This window comes from Phyllobates terribilis, unplaced genomic scaffold (assembly GCF_046119375.1).
Source record: "Phyllobates terribilis strain yellow unplaced genomic scaffold, ASM4611937v1 Scaffold_12__6_contigs__length_324123572, whole genome shotgun sequence".
NCBI classification, from domain to species: Eukaryota; Metazoa; Chordata; class Amphibia; order Anura; family Dendrobatidae; genus Phyllobates; species Phyllobates terribilis.
In genome coordinates, this window is record NW_027362772.1 from 32,491,309 (window position 1) to 32,517,459 (window position 26,151).

A 26,151-nucleotide genomic window follows, 5' to 3' on the forward strand; every position below is an offset into this window, starting at 1 on the left:
CTCAGACATTTGTAGTGAGCATGGAAGATATTGTCCTCCATTTAAAATGGGCAAGGCACGAGGTAAGGGACGGGGAACTAGACGTGATGGTAATGGTGCATGCAGAGGCCAAGGACAAGGCCGTGGGCAAACTGAAATTGTGCCACAACAAACACTCACGTCTTCTCGCCTGACCTTCCTGTCCCAATTTCTAGAGGACCGCAGCACACCACTATTGAACCCAGAGCAGTGTCAAAAGGTTGTTGGTTGGATAGTGGATAATGCTTCCAGTCACTTAGCCACCACCACCACCACCTGTCTTCCACACGGTCAAGTCTCAGTGACCGTGAGTCTGGACCACATATTCCTCAACCTGATCCTCCTTCCTTCCACCATGCCGAGTACCCAGAGACAACTGATCCCACACTTGGACACTCTGAAGAGCTGTTCACTTTTCCATTTATAGATTCGGGCCTCTCGCCTGGTAAACTTGAAGCGGGGCAAGAGGAAATTGCGTGGAGCGATGCCCAAATATTTGAGCAGCCACGGTCACACGAAGGTGACGGTTGGAAAGTGTCACAAGAGGTGGACGATGATGAGACATAATTGCCAGAAAGTCAGGAGGAGGACCAGGGTGCGGAAGTGGAAGACGTGGTGGTGGATGATATAGTAACTGACCCAACCTGGCCGGAGGACATGCAGAGCGAGGACAGCAGCACATAGGGGGAGGAAGGCAGAGCACCCCAACAGGCAGGAAGAAGAAGTATGGTGGCTGCAGACAGAAGGCAGGTAACCGTTCAACCGTAACACCAACACGAAGAAAGTTGCCAGTACAACTGTTAGATCTTCCTGAGTCTGGTTGTTTTTTAAAGACTCTGCCGATAACCCCAAAAAGGCCATTTGCACCACCTGCTAGGCCAGCATCAACAGAGTTGGCAAAACGACCAGCCTGACCACCACAAGCATGATCGGGCACATGGCACCTAAGCACCCGACTTTGTGAGCCAAACCCCAGAGTCCAGTAACAGTGTCTGCCGGTGGCACCATTGCTTCTTCCGCTGTTGTGCATGCAAGCCAATCCCCTGTCCATGGTGCATGCGAACAAGCCTCCTGCCCTGCACCTCTCGTTGCACACTCTCAAGTAGCAGCATCAGGAAGCACGTCCAGGTCCTTGTCTCAGTGCAGCGTTCAGTTGTCCATACCCCAGTCCTTGGAACGCAAGCGCAAATATGCAGCCAACGCCCCACAGGCCACACTACTAAATTCTCACATTTCACGACTAGTGTTGAGCATTCCGATACTGAAATATCGGGTATCGGCCGATATTCGCGGTATCGGATTTCCGATACTTAATTCCGATACTTTTGCAATATCGTATACCGGAATCGGAAGTTCCCATAATGCAATGAGCCATTTTCATTTTATTCAGCCAATGAGGATCCTAAGAAGTGTGGGCACATCCTGTTAGGCATGTAGGCATCTTAACTAATGGCATGGCTGTGATTGGCTGCTGAAATGATGTCATGATGCACTATAAAAGCCGCCGCCGCCATTTTGAGCTCACTCTGCTGTGAATTCAGTTAGGGATAGGACGCTGTTGTTCCGAGGGACAGTTTTAGCTACCTATTTGCTCTATACTGCTTTACCCAAGCTACTTTCTAAATCACTGTGCCTTGCAGCGCTAGTGCACAATTCCCTGTGCTGTTCACCGCTGTCTGCAAGGTCTGTGTGTGTGAGTGCAGCTCACCCTGTAGTGTGTGCTTCAGCCAAGTCTGGTTGAAGTGCACTCAGTGTGTGTCACTGCCTCATACATTGTCCTTTTTTGCCAATTCATAATTTTTCCTGATATCTCCTATTAGTGTGGTGGTTCCATCTGTATTCAGCTAAATTGGTTCCAAACACATTATATAGGAGTAGATAGAGACATTTTTTTCTGTCTTGCAGCACTAGTGCACAGTGCTCTGCATCTGTACTGTTCACCGCTGTCTGCAAGGTCTGGTGTGTGAGTGCAGCTCACCCTGTAGTGTGTGCTTCAACCACGTCTGGTTGTAGTGCACTCAGTGTGTGTCACTGCCTCATACATTGTCCTTTTTTGCCAATTCATAATTTTTCCTGCTATCTCCTATTAGTGTGGTGGTTCCATCCGTATTCAGCTAAATTGGTTCCTAACACACTATATAGGAGTAGATAGAGAAATTTTTTTGGTCTTGCAGCGCTAGTGCACAGTGCTCTGCATCTGTACTGTTCACCGCTGTCTGCAAGGTCTGGTGTGTGAGTGCAGCTCACCCTGTAGTGTGTGCTTCAACCCCGTCTGGTTGTAGTGCACTCAGTGTGTGTCACTGCCTCATACATTGTCCTTTATTGCCAATTCATAATTTTTCCTGATATCTCCTATTAGTGTGGTGGTTCCATCCGTATTCAGCTAAATTGGTTCCAAACACACTATATAGGATTAGATAGAGGAGCCTTTCTGCAGCATTGGGCCCTGCAGCCCCAGCCAGATTAGTATTAGCCTATTTTTTGCAGCCTCATCTATTGCATTGTAGATTACCTTCCTACATTGTAATAGCTGCAAAAAGTTTGTGATACTATCGTTATTACATCTTTAGGCACATCCAGTGTCTTTTTGTGACAAAAAAAAACCTAAATAAAGTTCACCAAACACTCCACTTTACAGTTGTGTAGGCCACATTAGCTCATATTAAAGTCTAGTCCACACTTTATAAAATTAGTGTTTCTTATACCTGTTAGCAGCTGTTCAGGAATAAGCACACTAAGCCCTTAGTACTTTTCTGCCTATCTTTATCAGTCTACCAAGATGAAGAAGGCAGGGAGTAAGGCATGTGGTCATGGGCGTGGGCGTGGGCGTGGAGTTTCTGCAGGGAGAGGACGTGAGGATTCTGTGCCTGCAGGGAGAGGACGTGGGGATTCTGTGCCTGCTGCAGGCACCAGTAACTCAGCATCCCCCAGTTTTACCAGGGAACAGTCCTTTATGCGCAGCTTTGTAGGAGCTAGCCGTACCCCACTGCTGTGCGAGGACCAAAGTGAAGCCGTTGTCGGATGGATGGCAGCTAACGCATCGACTTCAATTAGTTCCAGATCCTCTCAGGTCCTGAGCACTGAAGAGCACCCATCTGTCTCTTCACCACCTGCCAAATTGCCCAGGCAGTCAGAGAGCCCTGCACAGGAGCCATCTCTACTTCTGTTCTCTGAATCTCTTGGCTTGGAAAGAGGGGGCCAGCCAAGCAGAATTCTAGAATTTGAAGAAGAGGTAGTATGCAGTGATGCGCAACCGTTTTGTCTCTCTGAATCTGAAGAGGCGGGTGGGCCAGTGCCTATGGTCAGCAGCACACCTCAGTACACATCTGATGATGAGACTCAGGTGCCACTTTCTGGTGCATACTGTGCTGTCGAGACTACCCAGGAGAAGCAGTTGTTTGAAGAGGGTGGTGTAGATGATGAGGTCCTTGACCCATCATGGCGTGAGGGACAGGAAGGTGGTGGGAGCAGCTCTGAGGAAGAGATTCCCCGAACGGCCCAAAAAGGAGGGAGAGGGAGGGGGCAGACTTGGTTGCCTGTAGCCTCCACTTTGGCACCCATTAGGAGCATGGCTCTTCCAAAATCCAAAGCGGGCGCTCCCAAGACTTGCAGTGCCTGGTCCTTTTTTGACACAGTTGCAGATGACATTTGCTTTGTCAAATGCAAGCTGTGTAATCAGAAGGTGAAAAGAGGGAAAAGTGTCAGCAACCTCAATACCACAAATATGTGGAAACATGTGCGGACCAAGCACGTGGTGGAGTTACAAAAACACACTGAAGACCTAGGCCAACCTACAGCGCCACCTACCACCTCTTCAGCTCGTGTTGTAGCCTCTTCCTCCAGCTCACACACAGCTGGTTCGGCTTCCTCACAGGATCGCCATGGAAAAATCTCTGGCACTGTTGTACAGAGACACAGTGTAATTCCTCCCACAGCACCACTTTCCCAGTCATCCTCACACTCCCAGGCCAGTCTACAGCCATCGTTAGCACAGGCATGGGAGAAAAGGCGCCCACACTCGGCAAACCACCCCCGAGCACAGGCTCTGAATGCTGGCATTGCTAAACTACTGGCCCTTGAAATGCTATCATTCAGGCTGGTGGAGACTGACACATTCCGTAACTTTATGGCATTGGCAGTCCCACAATACAACGTGCCCAACCGCTTTTATTTCAGCAGACAAGCCATCCCTGCCCTGCAACATCATGTGGAGGGAAAAATTAAACATGCGCTACAAAACGCCGTCAGTAGCAAGGTCCACCTGACCACCGATGCGTGGACCAGTAAGCATGGACAGGGACGATACCTTTCCCTCACTGCCCATTGGGTAAATGTTGTGGAGCCGGGTACAAATCTTGAGAGTGGCGCTGTACGTGTTCTGCCAACTCCAAGGATTGCAGGAATCCAGTCTGTACACATTGACTCCTCCTCATGCTCCAGTTCCTCTGAATCAGCGCTGCAGGAGCCGTCACGGTCTACCTCCACATCGACCCGTGAACGGTTACCTGTTATGATGACCGATATGAGCACAGCCGTGGCCAAACGTCAACAGGCCGTATTAAAATTAATTTCTTTGGGGAATCGAAGCCACACAGCGCAGGAGCTCTGGAATGCCATCAAGCAGCAGAGCAACGTGTGGTTTGTGCCAGCGAATCTCCAGCCAGGCATGGTAGTGTGTGACAATGGCCGAAATCTGGTGGCAGCTCTGGGCCTAGGCAACCTCACTCACATCCCATGTCTGGCACATGTGCTCAACTTGGTCGTGCAGAGTTTTTTGAGGGACTATCCGGATCTTGATGCACTTCTTCACAAGGTCCGCATAGAGTGCGCTCACTTGCGGCGTTCCAGCAATGCAAGATCACGCATTGCAGCTCTGCAGCGCCGATTACGTCTTCCGGAACATCGCATCATATGTGACCTACCCACCAGGTGGAATTCAACGTTACATATGTTGGAGAGGTTGTGTGAGCAGCAGGCATCAACAATGGAGTACCAGCTGCAGCAGGCGCAAACAAGTCGCAGTGCGCGCCGTTCACACTTCACCACCACTGAGTGGGCCTCTATGAAGGACATTTGCCACGTTTTGCGTGCCTTCGATTATTCCACGCGGATGGCGAGTGCAGATGATGCACTAGTCAGCATGACTATCCCCCTTATCTGCCTGCTTGAAAAAACACTGCAAGCACAAAGGGATGAGGTTTTGGAAGAGGTGGAGGATGAGGAGTCACAAATGCCATCTGCTTCTCTACAGTCTGCGCAACGTGGTTCCTCACAAAGGCCTAGGCAGGGGACACTTTGTTAGGAGGATGAGGAGGAGTCAATGGATGAGGAAGACATCTGTCCAGAGGAGGGAGGTACACAATGCTCTAGTAGTCAGTATCTAGAGCGAGGGTGGGGTGAAGCAGAGCAGGCAGAGATCACGCCTCAAGCAGGGGACAGCGTTTCTTGGCCAGTTCGCAGTCTGCAGTACATGGTTGATTTCATGCTGCAGTGCCTGAGAAACGACCGCCGCATCGCCCACATTCTCAACACGGCTGATTATTGGGTGTCCACCCTCCTAGATCCTCGCTACAGGGACAACTTACAAAGCCTCATAACACTGTTGAACCGGGAGCGTAAAATGCGGGAGTACCAAGACGCACTGGTGCATTCCATCATGTTCTCCATTCCAACCGAGAGCAGTGCTGCTAGTGCTTTACAAAGCAGCTCAGTGCGTCGAAGCAGTGGAGGAAGCTCTGCACAAAGAGGGAGCAGAAGCAGCGCCTCAGCACAAGGCAAGACCAGTATGGCCGAAATGTGGCAAAGTTTTGTGTCCCCGCCGCCACAAATGTCTACACCATCACAGACGGCTCCAGTCAGCAGGAGACAACGTTTCCGTCAGATGGTGACAGACTACATGTCTTGCCCTCTTAGTGTACTCCCAGATGGCACTTCTCCCTTCAAGTTTTTTGTCTGTAAGCTGGATACATGGTCAGAGCTTAGTCAGTATGCATTGGAGGTGCTAGCTTGCCCTGCTGCTAGTGTATTATCGGAACGCGTCTTTAGTGCCGCAGGTGGTGTACTAACAGACCGTCGCATGCGACTATCCTCCGATAACGTTGACCGGCTTACTTTTCTCAAAATGAACAAGGCCTGGATCTCTCATGAATTTGCCTGTCCTCTTCCAGAATAAATAATTGGTTGGCAACAGTATCCAGGTCTCCTGTTCTGTTCATGTTTCTACCACCTGAACTGTAATCCCTGAGCTCCAACACCGCCAGTTGGCGCTCGAAAGTGCCATCTGCACAGTCAACACTTGATGCCGTGTTATTGGGGTTCAGTAACGTCAGCTGTTCCCCTGCTGTGCGGACGGCAATTTCTCCTGCTCTGTCCACATTCTCACTATTACAGATTTGAAAGTTTCTCCAATTACACCTCTGGCTCCTCTGTTTTCAGTATTATCCCTGAGCTACAACACCGCCAGTTGGCGCTCGGAAGTGCCGTCTGCACAGTCAACACTTGCTGCCGTGTTATTGGGGTTCAGTAACGTCAGCTGTTCCCCTGCTGTGCGGACGGCAATTTCTCCTGCTCTGTCCACATTCTCAATACTACAGATTTGAAAGTTTCTCCAATTACACCTCTGGCTCTTCTGTTTTCAGTATTATCCCTGAGCTACAACACCGCCAGTTGGCGCTCGGAAGTGCCGTCTGCACAGTCAACACTTGCTGCGGTGTTATTGGGGTTCAGTAACGTCAGCTGTTCCCCTGCTGTGTTCACGGCAATTTCTCCTGCTTTGTCCACATCCACTGTACTACACATTTTAAAGTTGCTCCAATTACACCTCTGGCTCCTCTGTTTTCAGTATTATCCCTGAGCTACAACACCGCCAGTTGGCGCTCGGAAGTGCCGCCTGCACAGTCAACACTTGCTGCGGTGTTATTGGGGTTCAGTAACGTCAGCTGTTCCCCTGCTGTGTTCACGGCAATTTCTCCTGCTTTGTCCACATCCACTGTACTACACATTTTAAAGTTGCTCCAATTACACCTCTGGCTCCTCTGTTTTCAGTATTATCCCTGAGCTACAACACCGCCAGTTGGCGCTCGGAAGTGCCGCCTGCACAGTCAACACTTGCTGCCGTGTTATTGGGGTTCAGTAACGTCAGCTGTTCCCCTGCTGTGCGGACGGCAATTTCTCCTGCTCTGTCCACATTCTCACTACTACAGATTTGAAAGTTTCTCCAATTACACCTCTGGCTCCTCTGTTTTCAGTATTATCCCTGAGCTCCAACACTGCCAGTTGGCTCTCGGAAGTGCCGTCTGCACAGTCAACACTTGCTGCCGTGTTATTGGGGTTCAGTAACGTCAGCTGTTCCCCTGCTGTGCGGACGGCAATTTCTCCTGCTCTGTCCACATTCACTGTGCTACTTATTTAAAACTTGCTCCAATTAGGCCTCTGACTCCACTCTGTTTTTATTATTTACCCTGGGCTCCAGCACAGCCAGCTGGTTCTCGGCAGTGTCTTTGGCACGGGTACTCCCTCCTGCCCAGCCTGGTTCCAGCACCCTAGCTGTTTCCGGGTAGTGTCAACGTCACTTTGCCTCCAATGCGTTGTCCTGTCGTGTTGCGGTCGGGTTAGCCGACTCTATGGTGCCTGCAGTTTAGGTGACTCCTATGTGGGCTGCGGGATCTGGCAATGAAGGCTGGTTCCATAGTGCCAATAGGACAAGCACCCCCTGTAGGACTGTGGGTTTTGGTAACTGCGGCCGGCTCGTGGACTTGAACTTTTTTTTACATGGGTACCTTCTGCTACCCTTCCGGGTTCCAGTACCGTCAGTTGGTTCTCGGCAGTGCCTTTGGATTAGGTGCCTCCTTCTCGGTATCCAAGTTCCACCAAAGTCTGCTGGTCCTTGGTAGTGCTTTCTGGCACAGGTACCTCCTGCTTAGTAACCGAGTTCCAGTAACATCAGCTGGTCCTCGGTAGTTCCATTGGCTCTTGTACCTTCTGCTACCCATCCGGGTTCCAGTACCGTCAGCTGGTCCTCGGTAGTTCCATTTGCTCTTGTACCTTCTACTACCCATCCGGGTTCCAGTACCGTCAGCTGGTTCTCGGCAGTGCCTTTGGATTAGGTGCCTCCTTCTCGGTATCCAAGTTCCACCAACGTCTGCTGGTCCTTGGTAGTGCTTTCTGGCACAGGTACCTCCTGCTTAGTAACCGAGTTCCAGTAACATCAGCTGGTCCTCGGTAGTTCCATTGGCTCTTGTACCTTCTGCTACCCATCCGGGTTCCAGTACCGTCAGCTGGTCCTCGGTAGTTCCATTTGCTCTTGTATCTTCTGCTACCCATCCGGGTTCCAGTACCGTCAGCTGGTTCTCGGCAGTGTCTTTGGCACGGGTACTCCCTCCTGCCCAGCCTGGTTCCAGCACGCCAGCTGTTTCCGGGTAGTGTCAACGTCACTTTGCCTCCAATGCGTTGTCCTGTCGTGTTGCGGTCGGGTTAGCCGACTCTATGGTACCTGCAGTTTAGGTGACTCCTAGGTGGGCTGCGGGATCTGGCAATGAAGGCTGGTTCCAAAGCGCCAATAGGACAAGCACCCCCTGTAGGACTGTGGGTTTTGGTAACTGCGGCCGGCTCGCGGACTTGAACTTTTTTTTACATGGGTACCTTCTGCTACCCTTCCGGGTTCCAGTACCGTCAGTTGGTTCTCGGCAGTGCCTTTGGATTAGGTGCCTCCTTCTCGGTATCCAAGTTCCACCAAAGTCTGCTGGTCCTTGGTAGTGCTTTCTGGCACAGGTACCTCCTGCTTAGTAACCGAGTTCCAGTAACATCAGCTGGTCCTCGGTAGTTCCATTGGCTCTTGTACCTTCTGCTACCCATCCGGGTTCCAGTACCGTCAGCTGGTCCTCGGTAGTTCCATTTGCTCTTGTACCTTCTACTACCCATCCGGGTTCCAGTACCGTCAGCTGGTTCTCGGCAGTGCCTTTGGATTAGGTGCCTCCTTCTCGGTATCCAAGTTCCACCAACGTCTGCTGGTCCTTGGTAGTGCTTTCTGGCACAGGTACCTCCTGCTTAGTAACCGAGTTCCAGTAACATCAGCTGGTCCTCGGTAGTTCCATTGGCTCTTGTACCTTCTGCTACCCATCCGGGTTCCAGTACCGTCAGCTGGTTCTCGGCAGTGTCTTTGGCACGGGTACTCCCTCCTGCCCAGCCTGGTTCCAGCACGCCAGCTGTTTCCGGGTAGTGTCAACGTCACTTTGCCTCCAATGCGTTGTCCTGTCGTGTTGCGGTCGGGTTAGCCGACTCTATGGTACCTGCAGTTTAGGTGACTCCTAGGTGGGCTGCGGGATCTGGCAATGAAGGCTGGTTCCATAGCGCCAATAGGACAAGCACCCCCTGTAGGACTGTGGGTTTTGGTAACTGCGGCCGGCTCGCGGACTTGAACTTTTTTTTACATGGGTACCTTCTGCTACCCATCCGGGTTCCAGTACCGTCAGCTGGTTCTCGGCAGTGCCTTTGGATTAGGTGCCTCCTTCTCGGTATCCAAGTTCCACCAACGTCTGCTGGTCCTTGGTAGTGCTTTCTGGCACAGGTACCTCCTGCTTAGTAACCGAATTCCAGTAACATCAGCTGGTCCTCGGTAGTTCCATTGGCTCTTGTACCTTCTGCTACCCATCCGGGTTCCAGTACCGTCAGCTGGTCCTCGGTAGTTCCTCAGCCTTCTTGTACTTTCTGCTACATTTCCAAGTTCAAGCTTTTTGAAATGGTTCTTGGTAATCACTCTGGATCTCCCTGACGTGGACCGTGAAGACGAGGACCCTGAAGACCAACCCGAAGAAGACGAGGACCCCGAAGACGACGACCCTGAAGACGAGGACCCTGAAGACCACCCCGAAGAAGACGAGGACCCTGAAGACGAGGACCCTGAAGACCACCCCGAAGAAGACGAGGATCCTGAAGACCACCCCGAAGAAGACGAGGACCCTGAAGACCACCCCGAAGAAGACGAGGACCCCGAAGACGAGGACCCAGAAGACCAACCCGAAGAAGACGAGGACCCCGAAGACGAGGACCCGGAAGACGACATCCCTGAAGACCACCCTGAAGAAGACCAAGAAGATGACCCTGAAGAAGTTGACCAAGAGGACAAAGAAGAGAAGACAAGTACCAAGATACAGAAGAACAAGAGACAGAAAACCAAGAAGCAGAAATACAAGAAGCTGCAGAACAAAAAGCGGAAGAACATTAAGCATAAGATTAAAATTCAGAGCAAAAGATAATATCTAAATTATAAGCAGAATATGACTAAGCAGTGTATGGGGGTGAGTCCGTTCCTCCTCGTGGTGCCCCTGGAAAAGACCTGCTGCTGCAGGCCAAACTGAACGCGGACAAATCCTGTTGTGAATCTTTTGTGACGGGCAGAACGAAAGGTGTAATGTCCAACCTTTTATAGATAACAGCTACAGGAATGCCTGTCACAAATAAGAATATGATGAAGAAGAAGAATATGAAGAAGATGAAGAAGTAGAATATGAAGAATGAAAAAAAAGAATAATACGAAGAAGGTGAAGAAGAAGAAGGTGAAGAAGAAGTGGATGAAAAAGATGCTGAGGATGATGAAGGAGAAAGTGTGGGAGAAGTAAAAAAGAAGGTGAAGAGCATGGAAGTAGTGAAACATAAATATCTGACAAAATATAAAAATACTTAACATAGTTAATATTTCCGTAACTCAGAACATCTTAAAAAAATAGTAATTCCTGCTATTCCATTTGATTGGGCTAAACCTCTATGCCTTTATTGTCTCCCCCACCTCCCCCAATACATTCTACATTATTCTTAGTTGTTTTCCTTCATGTAGAATTAACCTACAAGGAAAGAAAGGGTTTATTTTAATTCCGATATTTATGTCCCATTGACTTGCATTGGTTTCCGGTATCGGAATCGGCGATATCCGATACTTTTTCGGTATCGGTCCGATCCAATCCGATCCGATATTTCCCGATATCGGAAGGTATCGCTCAACACTATTCACGACTGATTGCGCTTGAAATGTGGCCTTTTAGTCTCGTGGAGATGGAAGCATTCTGCAACCTGATGACGGTGGCCATCCCTCGGTACTTGGTCCCCAGCCGCCACTATTTCTCCCGGTGTGCCGTCCCCGCATTACACAAGCACGTGTCCCAAAACATTAGCCGTGCTCTCAACAACGCAGTTACCGGTAAAGTGCTTGTGGGCAGGGACGGTTCATCTCGTTGACGGCACAATGGGTTAACATAGTGGAAGCCGGGACCCAGTCGGACCTTGGGACAGAAAACGTCCTCCCGACGCCAAGAATTGCAGGCCCTAGGTCAATCAGGGTTGCCCCCACGGTCTACAGCTCCTGCGCCTCATCCTCCTCAGCCTCCTCCTCCTCTTCAGCCTCCATCTGCGAAATGACCACATTAGTCACAAGCTGGAAGCACTGCAGCACTGCCTCGGCCAAGCGGCAACAGGCTGTGCTGAAGCTAATATGCTTAGGTGAAAAACTGCACAAAGCTGAAGAGTTGCGGACAGCTCTGAAAGAGCAGGCAGATCTGTGGCTCACACCGCTGAACCTACAGCCAGGCATGGTCGTGTGTGACAATGGCAGGAGCCTGGTGGCTGCTCTGAGGCGAGGCGAGCTCACACACGTACCATGCCTGGCCCATGTGCTTAACCTCGTGGTTCAGCGGTTTCTCAAATCCTACCCAGAGCTGCTGGATCTGCTTCTTAAAGTACGCCGCCTGTGTGCCCATTTTAGAAAGTCAGCTACAGCTTTCGCCGCCTTTGCAGTGTTTCAGTAGCGTTTGCAGCATCAGGCTCACAGATTGGTGTGTGATGTTCCCATGCGTTGGAACTCTACACTGCAGATGTTGGGAAGGATTTGTGAGCAGAAGAGGGAATTTGTTGAGTACCAGCATCAACAAGGCCCACGGTACTCAGTTCAGACTCCACACATAAGACCTCAGGAGTGGACATGGATGTCAGACATATGTACCATCCTCCAAAACTTTGAGGACTCCACCAAGCGGTGATGATGCCATAAATAGCCTCACCATCCTGCTTCTCTGTCTTCTGAAACTCTTTCTGCTTGCAATCAAAGAGGATGCATTGCAGGCAGAGCATGATGAGATGGAGCAAGGAAGCATACAGGTTGATTATACACAGCCAAGCCTCATCTCATCCCAATGTGGATTGTGTGACAATGAGGAAGAGGAGGAGGAGGAGGAAGGATAGGAGCTAGTTTCAAGCACTATAGAAGTTACTACCTGCACAGCTGTCATTCCGTCTGTTCAGCGTGGATGGCCAGAGGACAGAGAGGAGGAGGAGGAGAGCATGGTCAGTCATCCTCTTTGTGAGGACATGGAAGTCTTGCCTGTTAGTAGTCTGGCACGCATGGCTGAGTTTATTTTACTCTGCCTTTCCCATGACCATAGCGTTCTCAAAATTTTGGGTGACAGTCATTACTGGCTGGTGACATTTCTAGACCCACGCTTCAAGGAGAACTTTAAATCTCTTATTCCTGAGGCGGACAGGTCTAGAAAATTGGGGCTGTACCAGAAGGCCCTTGTTGCGGAACTATTAAAAAAATTCCCATCTGAAAATGCTGGCGGCAGAGGGCACACTTCGTTGGACAGCCAAGGAGTACAGGCGAGAGAGACAGAACTTCAATCCAGCAGAGGCAGGGGAACACTGTCAAAGTTCTGGGAGAGTTTTCACAGACCCTCCCATCGCACAGGCCCTGAGGCACGGGGTACTCTCACAAGGAGTGCAAAGTTTGGGAAGATGCTGAGGGAGTACCTTGCTGACCGTACCAACGTCCTCCGTGATTCCTCTGTGCCTTATAATTATTGGGTATCCAAGCTGGATACGTGGAATGAACTGGTTCTCTATGCTTTGGAGGTCCTTGCCTGCCCTGCTGCCAGCGTGTTATCAGAGCGGGTTTTTAGTGCCGCTGGTGGAATTATAACTGATAAGCGCATCTGCCTGTCGACTGAAAATGCTGACAGGCTGACTCTTATAAAAATGAACAAGGGCTGGATTGGGCCAGACTTCTCAACACCACCGAATGAGAGCAGCATAACATAAACTCAAATCCAGCGTCTTTCTTGGGAGGTGTATTCCCATGCACCTTTTCACACCCACACATGGGTTTACGCTTCCTGATTTTCGCTATTTGCTCCTTTCCTGCTCTTTCTCCTCATGCACCACCACCATATCACCAGGGTGACAGTGGTCTGTGATGCAACACCTACCCAATTTTTATAAAGGGTTTTTATGATGCCCGTAAAAAAAAAATTTTATACAGTATGTAAATGTTTGTCAGCCCATACACTTAGTGCATGGGCATTACAAGTATAAGAGGCCCGCTCCTTTCTAATGGGAACATTGTTTTATGAGGCCCTCCTCCATGTCTCTTCCAAGGGGCATTGAAGTGCCTCCAAATTTTTGGCAGCCCTTGCATTCACTGCAGAGGCCAACACTATGGGAGACTCTCTCCTTTCTAATGGGAATTTGTCGTTACTGTGGCCCTGCTCTGTGTGTCTTTAAATTCTTAGTTGGGTTTTTCCTAAAATTGGTGAGCCGTTGGACTCACTGCATACCCTATAACTGTATAGCAGACTCTCTCCTTTCTAATGGGAACATGTCGTACTTGAAACTGTGGCCCTGCTCCATGTGTCTTTACATTCTTAGTGGGGTTTTTCCTAAAATTGTCAGCCATTGGACTCACTGCATACCCTATAACTGTAGAGCAGACCCTCTCCTTTCTAATGGAAACATGTCATACCTTGTTACTGTGGCCCTGCTCTATGTGTCTTTAAATTCTAGTGGGGTTTTTCCCAAATTTTGGCAGCCCTTGCAGTCACATCATGGGCATTACCACTATAGGAGACCTGCTACTTTATAATGGGAACATTTTTTTTACTGAGACCCTCCTCTATGTCTCTTCAAAGGGGTATTCGGTTGCGTCCAAATTTTTTGCAGCCCTTGCAGTCACAGGATATGCAATAACAGTTTAGGAGACCCACTTGTTAATAATGGGAACAACAAAGCATAGCCGGCTGATGGCTCTCTAACAATAGCTAGGGCCAACTGCTGGCCTTTTAAGAATAGTAAGGGCTGTCTGATGTCCCTATAAAAATAGGCTTTATGAATTTCAGAGTCCCTCCATTATAACTAAAACAGGATGTGTCTGATGATGTGTCACACACCACATTGCCAGATAAGGTTGTAAAATGTTAAAATGACATTCCCTGGTGAATGCATTTGTCTTAAAAAAAACTTAAAAACCCCCAAAACTATAGGATCTTTCTTTAGTATAAAAAGCAGCTTCACCAATTTAACAACAATGTAATCACATTGTTCAGCTCATGCACCTCCTCCTTCATCTCTGAAATGACCACATCATTCACAAGCTGACAGCACTGTAACACTGCCTTGGCCAAGCGGCAACAGGCTGTGCTGAAGATAACATGTTTAATGCTTAATTGACAAACCGCCCAGCGCTGCAGACTTGTTGAAAGCTGTAACACAGCAGCCTGATCGGTGGCTCTCACCGCTGAACATACAGCCAGGCATGGTCGTGTATGACAATGGGCTGAACCTCGTGATGGAGAAATGACAGCCAGGGTAGATATGGTTTCCCTCTCTGCCAGTCCTTTCACCGAGCTAAAGAATATGGCTGTGGTGAAATACAACTCCCACTGAGAAGCTGTTTCAGATTGAAAAACATTGTGTCCACCAGAGGATTTCATTCTGAGGGCTAACCTTTCTCCCCTGCTCAAGAGCCCCATAGCAGCTGCAAAGTTAGCGCTATCATGAATTTTCCTGAGGTAGAAGCCAAGGTACACCAGAGGATTCTCTGGTGGGACCGTCAACCCTGCCAAGAAGCAGTCCTGGCTAAGAAAAGTGAGTGGAAAGGTTCCCGGACACTCTATGGCTGCTTTTTTACTGAGGCGGAAACACACGCAAACACGGGGAGAACATACAAAGTCCTTGCAGATGTTGTCCTTGCTGGAATTTGAACCCAGGATCCCAGTGCTGCAAGTCTTCAGTGCTAACCACTGATCCAATATGCTGCCATTCACTCTCTAATATCTAACAGACTGGAGAAACTTGCACCTACTGCCTTTCTATCTTCAGCTCCTTTGTGAGAAAATGTATTTGGGCAGCCACTCAGCCTACCAAATAAAATTCCTGAGAAGGAAATTGGGGATGGCTACGCTACTGATACTGGGGGCAGTGCTAATACCATGGCGTCGTACCATAGTTTGCTGGAAATATTCCAGGCTGGTAGGAGGCAAGCAAATTCCCACATAAAAGTACCAGCAGTAATGTTCAGGGACACGCGCTTGTTGAAGACGGAGACAATACCGGGAGAAATAGTGACAGCTGGGGACAGAGTATGGAAACGAGGCATGATCCATGTGGTTGTGAAAAGCTTCCGCCTCCATGAGCATAAAAGGCCACATTTCAATTGAAAGCAGCTTTACAGGACTTCCTGTGAGAAAATGACATGCAGGGTAGATAGGGTTTCCCTCTATGCCAGTCCTTTCACCGAGCTAAATACAACTGTCAGCAAAAAAAGTTGTGGACTGGCTCCGTACCATCCCCGGCCACATTCACCTGTCCACGTGTTTGTGGTTAGGCGGTCCTTCCCAGTAAGTGCATTGAGGAGGGCACGGGTAATGTTGTGGGACCCGTGCTTGTGGAAGGCGGAGGCGATACCGGGAAATATAGTGGTGGCTGGGGACCGAGTATGGCCATATGGCCACCGCCGGCATGAGGTTGTGAAAAGCTTCCGCCTCCACGAGCTTATATGTCAAGTGGAAAAACAGAAATCTGGCAGTTTAGTGTTGCGGCCTGCTGGTGGGTGGGTGGCTGGCTGCATACTTGCACTTGCATTCCAAGTAACAGAAAACTAAGCAGATGGTGGCCTCCATCATCATCATTGACTCACCTCAGCACTATGAACTCTCCTGAAGGAGAAGCCAGGGCCCGTCAGAGGAGTCTCCGGTTCTCTGGTGGGCCCGTGCAACCCTGCCAAAAAGCAGCCCTGGCTAAGAAAAGTGTGGGGGAAGGTTCCCGGACACTCTATGGCTGCTTTTTTAGTGTGGATCGGCCATGCTTATGCATGTTATTTCTCAAACCACATTACAGATCAGGCCATTGTCCAAATTTGCATTCAAGAAATTAAATGCGCAAAGAAAGATGTTTGTGTGTTAAAGCACCATCGACATGGGCGAGTTGATGTTGGACGGGCTGCCATTGCTTCTGCAACAAGCTGCATTACAGGACTTCCTGTGAGAAATGACAAGCAGGGTAGATAGGGTTTCCCTCTATGCCAGTCCTTTCACCGAGCTGAATACAACTGTCAGCAAAAAAAGTTGTGGACTGGCTCCGTACCGTCCCTGGCCACATTCACCTGTCCACGTGTTTGTGGTTAGGCGGTCTTTCCAAGTAAGTGCACTGGGGAGGGCACGGGTAATGTTGTGGGACCCGTGCTTGTGGAAGGCGGAGGAGATACCGGGAAATATAGTGGCGGCTGTGGACCGAGTATGGCCACCCGGCCACCGCCGGCATGAGGTTGTGAAAAGCTTCTGCCTCCACGAGCCTAAAATGCTACATTTCAAGTGAAAGCAGCTGTCAAAAATTTGGCAGTATAGTATTGCAGCCTGTGGGTAGGTGGGTGGCTGGCTGCCTGCATACTTGAACTTGCATTCCAAGGAATTGGGTCGGGACAACTGAACGCTGCAGTGGGACAAGGACGTGGACAGTGATTGTTGCAAGTCTGCAACGACAGGTTCATGGCGGGAGATATCTTCACATGCGCCAAGGATCACTTTTGATGGGCACACTTTTAGGCAGTGACCTGGGAGTCAGAGATGCTTCCAGAGGTCTTCCCCATGCTGTTCCCATGACTTTTCAGCACTTTATACATGTGTCTGATGATGTGTCACACACCACATGGCCAGATAAGGTTGTAAAATGTTAAAGTGCAATTTCCTGGTGATTGCATTTGTCTTGGTTGAAAGCAATGCAAAAGTGCATAAACACATCAAAAATGCTACGTGTGAACATAGCCCAAGGTGTGGAGGAGTATTTTTGTTTTTGGTTATTTATTTTGCTTTATATACATTGTACAGGTAATGGAAACGATGTTTCTTAACATATTTCCCAGGAAAATCCATTTTGGTTTCGTTTTTGTTTGTTTTATTGTGAGTCTGTAAAAGTGGCGTAATACCTCTGACAATGTTGTTGACAGAAGTGACCAGGGAGTCAGAAATGCTTCCAGGAGTCTTCCCCAAGCTGTCCCCATGTCATTTGAGCACTGTTCCCATCGATTTGGTCAATTTTTAGGCCCTCTGCAGACCGCCGGGGGAACCGCCTGAAAAATGCTCTAGTTTCCCATAGACTTACATTGGGCTCATTGTTCGGGTCGAGCACCCGAGTATTCCAATTTGCTCGACCCGAGCGACGAGTACCCGAGCATTTTAGTGCTCGCTCATCACTACTTGGCACCCCTCATCCCCAATCCTGGTATGCATGGCACCACTCATCCCCATTACTGGTATGCATGGCACCCCTTATCCCAATCCCGGTATGCATGGCACCGCATCTCTCATTCTGGTATGCATGGCCCTCTCATCCCAAATTTGGTATGTGTGGCACACCTCATCAAAATCCTGATATGTATGGCACTCCTCATCCCCCAATCCTGGTATGTATGGTACCCAATCTTCATCCTAGTGTGCATTACTTTCTCATCCCCAATCCTGGTATGCATACAACCCAATCCCTCATCTTGGTATGGATGGCTTCTTCATCCCCAATCCTGGTATGCATGGCACTCCTCATCTCCCAATACTGGTATGCATAGCCCCCTCGTCCCTATCCTGGTATGTATGATACCCCTCATCCCTGTCCTGATATGTATGGTACCCCTCAACCTGGTATGCATGGCACCACATCGCTTATCCTGGTATGCATGGGATCCCGCATCCCTATTCTAGTATGAATGATACCCCTCATCCTGGTATACATGGCACCCCTCATCCCAATTCTGGTATGTATGGCCCACTCATTCCCCAATCATGGTATGTATGGCCCCCCTCATCCCCAATCCTGGTATGTATGGCCCTTTCATCCCCCAATCCTGGTATGTATGGCCCCCTCATCCCATAATCCTGGTATGTATGGCCCCCTCATCCCTCAATCCTGGCATGTATGGTCCCCTCATCCCCCAATCCTGGTATGTATGCCACCCCTCATCCCCCAATCCTGGTATGCATGGCACCCAACTTCCCCAATCCTAGCATGCATGGCACCCCTCATTTCCAATCCTGGCATGCATGGCACCCCTCATTCCCAATCCTGGTATGCATGGCTTCTTCATCCCCAATACTGTTATGCATAGCCCCCTCGTCCCTATCTTGGTATGTATGGTACCCCTCAACCTGGTATGCATGGCACCCCATCCCTTATCCTGGTATGCATGGGATTCCGCATCCTTATTCTCATATGTATGATACTCCTCATCCTGGTATACATGGCACCCCTCATCCCAATTCTGGTATGTATGGCCCACTCATCCCCTAATCCTGGTATGTATGGCCCCCTCATCCCTCAATCCTGGTATGCATGGTCCCCTCGTCCCCCAATCCTGGTATGTATGGCACCCCTCATCCCCCAATCCTGGTATGCATGGCACCCAACTTCCCCAATCCTAGCATGCATGGCACCCCTCATTTCCAATCCTGGCATTCATGGCACCCCTCAGTCTCTCCTGGTATGCATGGCACCCTTCATCCCCAATCCTGGTCTGCAATGCACTCCTCATCCCCAATCCTGGTATGCATGGCACCCCTCATCCCCAATTCTGGTATGCATGACACCCCTCTTCTCCAATCCTGGTATGCATGGCAAACCTCATTTCAAATCTGGTATACATGGCACCCCTCATCCCAATCCTGGTATGCATGGCATCCCATCTTGCATCCTAGTATGCATGGCCCCCTCATCCCAAATTTGGTATACATGGCACCCCTCATCCCAATCCTGGTAAGTATGGCACCCCTCAACCCCCAATCCTGGTATGTATAGTACCCAATCCCTCATCCTGGTATGCATGACACCACTCTTCCCCCAAACCTGATATGCATAGAACCCAACCCCTCATCCTGTTATGCATGGCTTCCTCATCCCCAATCCTGGTATGCATGGCACTCCTCATCCCCCAATCCCGGTATGCATTGCCCCCTTGTCCCTAGCCTGATATGTATGATACCCCTCATTCCGGTATGCATGGTACCCCATCCCTCATCCTAGTATGTATGGAACCCCTCATCCTCAATATTGGTATGCATGACACCACTCATCCCCAATCCTGGTAGTAATGGCACCCCTCATTCCAAATCTGGTATACATGGCACCCCTCATCCCAATCCTGGTATGTATGTCACCCATCTTCCCCAATCCTGGCATGCATGGCACCCCTCATTCCCATTCCTGACATGCATGGCACCCCTCATTCCAAATACTGCTATGCATGGCACCCTCAATCCGGGTATACATGGCCCCCCTCATCCCCAATCCTGGTATGCATGGCACTCCTCATCCTCAATCCTGGTATGCATGCCACCCCTCATCCCCAATCCTGGTATTCATGGCACCCCTCATCCCCAATCCTGGTATGCATGGCCCCCCTCATCCCCAATCCTGGTATGCATGTCACTCCTCATCCCCAATCCTGGTATGCATGGCCCCCCTCATCCCCAATCCTGGTATGCATGTCACTCCTCATCCCCAATCCTGGTATGTATGGCCCCCTCATCCCATAATCCTGGTATGTATGGCCCCCTCATCCCTCAATCCTGGCATGTATGGTCCCCTCATCCCCCAATCCTGGTATGTATGCCACCCCTCATCCCCCAATCCTGGTATGCATGGCACCCAACTTCCCCAATCCTAGCATGCATGGCACCCCTCATTTCCAATCCTGGCATGCATGGCACCCCTCATTCCCAATCCTGGTATGCATGGCTTCTTCATCCCCAATACTGTTATGCATAGCCCCCTCGTCCCTATCTTGGTATGTATGGTACCCCTCAACCTGGTATGCATGGCACCCCATCCCTTATCCTGGTATGCATGGGATTCCGCATCCTTATTCTCATATGTATGATACTCCTCATCCTGGTATACATGGCACCCCTCATCCCAATTCTGGTATGTATGGCCCACTCATCCCCTAATCCTGGTATGTATGGCCCCCTCATCCCTCAATCCTGGTATGCATGGTCCCCTCGTCCCCCAATCCTGGTATGTATGGCACCCCTCATCCCCCAATCCTGGTATGCATGGCACCCAACTTCCCCAATCCTAGCATGCATGGCACCCCTCATTTCCAATCCTGGCATTCATGGCACCCCTCAGTCTCTCCTGGTATGCATGGCACCCTTCATCCCCAATCCTGGTCTGCAATGCACTCCTCATCCCCAATCCTGGTATGCATGGCACCCCTCATCCCCAATTCTGGTATGCATGACACCCCTCTTCTCCAATCCTGGTATGCATGGCAAACCTCATTTCAAATCTGGTATACATGGCACCCCTCATCCCAATCCTGGTATGCATGGCATCCCATCTTGCATCCTAGTATGCATGGCCCCCTCATCCCAAATTTGGTATACATGGCACCCCTCATCCCAATCCTGGTAAGTATGGCACCCCTCAACCCCCAATCCTGGTATGTATAGTACCCAATCCCTCATCCTGGTATGCATGACACCACTCTTCCCCCAAACCTGATATGCATAGAACCCAACCCCTCATCCTGTTATGCATGGCTTCCTCATCCCCAATCCTGGTATGCATGGCACTCCTCATCCCCCAATCCCGGTATGCATTGCCCCCTTGTCCCTAGCCTGATATGTATGATACCCCTCATTCCGGTATGCATGGTACCCCATCCCTCATCCTAGTATGTATGGAACCCCTCATCCTCAATATTGGTATGCATGACACCACTCATCCCCAATCCTGGTAGTAATGGCACCCCTCATTCCAAATCTGGTATACATGGCACCCCTCATCCCAATCCTGGTATGTATGTCACCCATCTTCCCCAATCCTGGCATGCATGGCACCCCTCATTCCCATTCCTGACATGCATGGCACCCCTCATTCCAAATACTGCTATGCATGGCACCCTCAATCCGGGTATACATGGCCCCCCTCATCCCCAATCCTGGTATGCATGGCACTCCTCATCCTCAATCCTGGTATGCATGCCACCCCTCATCCCCAATCCTGGTATTCATGGCACCCCTCATCCCCAATCCTGGTATGCATGGCCCCCCTCATCCCCAATCCTGGTATGCATGTCACTCCTCATCCCCAATCCTGGTATGCATGGCACCCCTCATCTCCAATCCTGGTATACATGGAACTCCTCCTTCCAAATCTGGCATACATGGCACCCCTCATCCCAATCCTGGTATGCATGATACCCCATCTCTCATCCTGGTATGCATGGCCCCCTCATCCCAAATTTGGTATACATGGCACCCCTCATACCAATCCTGGTATGTATGTCACCACTCATCCCCCAATCCTGGTATGTATGGTACTCAATCCCTCATCCTGATATGCATGGCACCACTCATCCCCCAATCCTGGTATGCATAGAACCCAATCCCTCATCCTGGTATGCATGGCTTTCCCATCCCCAATCCTGGCATGCATGGCACTCCTCATCCCCCAATCCTGGTATGCATGTCCCCCTCGTCCCTATCCTGATATGTGTGGTACCCCTCATCCTGGTATACATAGCACCCCATCCCTCATCCTCGTATGCATGGCACCCCTCATCCCCAATCTTGGTATGCATGGCACCACTCATCCCTAATCCTGGTAGGAATGGCACCCCTCATTCCAAATCTGGTATACATGGTACCCCTCATCCAAATCCTGGTATGCATGGCACTCCATCTCTAATCCTGGTATGCATGGCCCCTTCATCCCAAATTTGGTATACGTGGCACACCTCATCCCAATCCTGACATGTATGGCACCCCTCATCCCCCAATACTGGTATGTATGGTACCCAATCCTCATCCTGGTGTGCATGGCTTCCTCATCCCCAATCCTGGTATGCATACAACCCAATCCCTCATCTTGGTATGCATGGCTTCCTCTTCTCCAATCCTGGTATGCATGGCACTTCTCATCCCCAATACTGGTATGCATAGCCCCCTTGACACTATCCTGGTATGTATGGTACCCCTCATCCCTATCCTGATATGTATGGTACCCCTCATCCTAGTATGCATGGCACCCCATCCCTTATCCTGGTATGCATAGGATCCCGCATTCCTATACTGGTATATATGATACCCCTCATCCTGGTATACATGGCACCCCTCATCCCAATTTTGGTATGTATGGCCCACTCATCCCCCAATCCGAGTATGTGTGGCCCCCTCATCCCCCAATCCTGGTATGTATGGCCCCCCTCATCCCCCTATCCTGGTATGTATGGCCCCTTCATCCCCCAATCCTGGTATGTATGGCCCCCTCATCCCCTAATCCTGTTATGTAAGGCCCCCTCATACCTCAATCTTGGTATGTATGGCCCCCTCATCCCCAATCCTGGTATGTATGGCACCCCTCATCCCCCAATCCTGGTATGCATAGCACCCCTCACCCCCCAATCCTGGTATGCATGGCACCCCTCACCCCCCAATCCTGGTATGCATGGGACCCCTCACCCCCCAATCCTGGTATGTATGGCACCCCTCATCCCTATCACGCTGCACACATACAAAAAATAAACACTTATGTTCACTTTTCTTCCCTGTGCTCCAGTGCTGTGTTCTGTTCTGCCGGAGGCCAGGGGAGGAATGCGGCGCCGGACTACGCGCGTGCCCATACCACGCTGTCCTGCGCCATTTTGCCGAAGACACACTGGAAATGTGCCTTCAGTAAAATGGCGATGGATAGCGCCGATTCTGACACCTCACTTCTGCCCCGGCCTCCGGCGAGTAGAGGGCACTCCTCCCGGTCAGGTAAGTATGTAAGTATGGCGCCGGAGATCGCGGTATGCGTTCAGTGTCTACACATACTGCTATCTCCGGCGCCATAAACAATCCTCTTACCTGTAACGGCTCCATGAGTTCTTCTGTCTGGAGCCAGACTATGCAGGCGTGCCTCGCTTGCACAGTTTATAAAGGCTTCAGACAGAGGGACGCATCTCCGGTTATATTATATATATATATATGTATATTAAACTAAAAATAATTGCATTTACATTACACAAAACCCATATTTATAATCCTTTAATTTTAATTTTGGCTGAATTGTTCCCTGTTATAGTTCAAATTTTAATCAATTGTTTCTGTATCTGTTCATATAAATATTTAGGATCCAGCAATTTAATTACAAACAGTTACGGACACATTATCATTCCAGCGACAATTGTGACAGTTTGCCTAGCACTGCTTTTATTCGCTTGTTGGAGGTAATAAATATTATCAATTTATGTTTATTTATCACTGCAAATTTTTAAATCATTCTACATCGTCCTACCCCTATAACTTCTCTATATTTTAGGGCACTCTGAGTTAGAACAAAGACCAATCACAATGAGAATCGCTTTCTCTGGAGGATCTGGCACTCTAAATGAGTAAATTTATTCAAAGCAAATTAAATTTGCTATAAATTTCACAAAATTTTGTTTTTAACTGAATCCTAGTTTTTAATAATTTGATTGGCATCAGTACAGCAAAATGGCAACTGACTTTCCTGGGAAATTTGATTTGCAGAGAAGTTATTTTCTACTAATTTAGTGTCTCTTATTATGCTTTGGGGGTCTCTCAAGAACTCATAACATATTAAAGAAAAGATGCAAGAAAATATTTTAAAAAATCCTTATCCTCACCTTACCACTCAACTCTCCAGCCCATCCGTTCATCACCATCACCTGTCTGATAGTAACCACATCTTATGATCACTAGCGCTCGTGCGGAAAAATGCGGACTTCTCATGCTAAGCAGACACTTCCGACTTTGATGAGGCCCAGATTGGTTCTGTCCAAGTGTGTGGAAGTTCACAACGTCAATATGTAACAATATACACTATGACCTTATGCGAGCATGCGCAGAACTGTCCTGGGCTTCATCAGAGCCAAAAGTCTAAGCCTCCTAATGAGTCCTTGCTGATCACCCAACATCACCCGTCCAGTCCTTGCTGATCAGAAGATGCAGCAAGGACTGGACGGGTGATGTTGAGGAACAGATGGTCTGAACAGGTTAGCAGTGAGATGAGTATAAGGATTTTTTTTCAACCTTGTGATGGCCCTCTACGGTTCAGAAAAATGGAAGCCAGTGGTGCTATATAAGTGAATAAATGACATAAACGTTAACAATTTATATATATCTTCATTTTTTTATGCACAAACGTTTGACCTACTGTAACCAACATTAAAAATGATGCATATTTTCTTTTTCCAAAGAAAAAAACACAAGAAACTGGAGAGGACAGAGGTAAGTGACATGTTATAACCAGAAACACAGTTTCATTCATTTGGCCCAATAAAGTCATGTAGATATTATACTGTAGAAAACCCAGGTTTCTCATTTATAAAAAGTAACGAAGATCCAGTGGTAAAGAGTAACTCCTTATATTGTGTGCCATGCTGTGTATTACATGGTGGGCTCTTTTTTGAAATGCGACATATTAGATTCGATTAATGTGTCATGATAACTAAAGTTTAAACTCTCTGAAAGTAAAAGAACACCCAAAAAAAAGATTGAAAATGGTTGGTCATTTAGAGGTTGGTCTTCTCAACGAAGACGTTCAGGATGAACATTAAATGGTGACAATGGAGATTGATCACAGAAAATATGATACTTATATAAGAGTCGTCTTCTCAGAGAGGTGAAGAGTTTCCTGTATGAATATCTCCAGTTGAGGCCACAAGAGGTCCTCTATATGTTCTTCTATCTAACACAGTAGACTTTTTATTTCTATAATTCTCTAATTCTTCCACTAGCTGTCTTAATTGAAGAAAATAAAAATGTATCCAACTTTATGTTTCTGCAGACTGAAGCCACATACACCGATCTGATTAGAACAGATTTTACAGATACATATGATCAATTGAAGGTAATTATGGTGAGGGAATTATACTTGATAATTTAATTTTTGCTTTATTTAATGTATTACTTTGAAGGTAGTAGAATGTGACTGCTGTCTGCACATCTGATTGGCCCACTCCTGTCTGACTGTCTGGTTGTTTGGAATATACAAAGATTTGGTCCAGTTGATAAAATCTGGCTTTTTGTACACCAGTCTTGATGAACAGTGTGCTGGAGTAAGATGTGAAAAATGAATTAAAATGGTTGTCTACTACTAGGACAATCCCTTCTTAATCTGAATGTTTGCCTCCTTTAAAATAAAAACACTTATACTCACTTCCCATGCCAGTTCCTTTCCTTGCGGTGTCAGCACTTGCGTACCCGGGGCTCACGTGAGGTTGTTATGTCATGTAAGCCCTGCACCCAATCAGCTCTAGAGTCACTGTCTCTGCCTTCAGATAAATCAAACCTCAAGAGAAGATGAGCCTTCCTGACTTTCTGTTGATGTTTGATACTTCCAAAGGTGGGTACAGTAAAGCTGGCACTGATTGGGTTTAGGGCTAGCGTGACGTAACAGCTTTACATAAGCCTGGGAACACAAGTGAAGATACCACTAGAATGCTGACGGCAAGGGAAGTGAATGTAAGGGTTTTTATTTTAAAAGAGGCAAAATTTAGATTGAGGAGGGGTTTTCCTAGTAGTAGACAACCACTTTAAGAGGCATGTACCTTTTAAAGGGTTGTGCCCAAAAAATTAAATCATCTCCTTCCTCGGGATAGTGCATTACTTACTAATCATTAGGAATCTGATCTACTGGGACCTTTAACAATCCCAAGAAGGAGGATTTGCAGTCCTTTCCAGAATGTAATGAAGGTGCTCATGTGCGACCTCTGCTCAATTAGTTATCCATTTCCATCAGTCCCATAGACAATGAATGTAATGGAAGCATTGCATGAGCACCACCACTCCTTTAAGGACAGGTCTGCAAAGTCCCTTTCTTGAG

The 26,151-nt window shown here is 48.7% G+C and overlaps 1 protein-coding gene across 2 annotated transcripts in view; it reads left to right on the top strand.

Annotated features, from left to right (window-relative positions):
- The window catches only part of LOC141172990 (myelin-associated glycoprotein-like), a 67,171-nt gene that overhangs the window by 40,209 nt on the left and 811 nt on the right, over positions 1 to 26,151 (top strand). For both annotated transcript variants that reach the window (XM_073657604.1, XM_073657605.1), the window contains exons 5-7: positions 23,434 to 23,530; positions 24,524 to 24,554; positions 25,114 to 25,176. In XM_073657604.1, the coding sequence (XP_073513705.1) occupies positions 23,434 to 23,530; positions 24,524 to 24,554; positions 25,114 to 25,176 (191 nt within the window). The remainder of the gene's footprint in view (positions 1 to 23,433; positions 23,531 to 24,523; positions 24,555 to 25,113; positions 25,177 to 26,151) is intronic.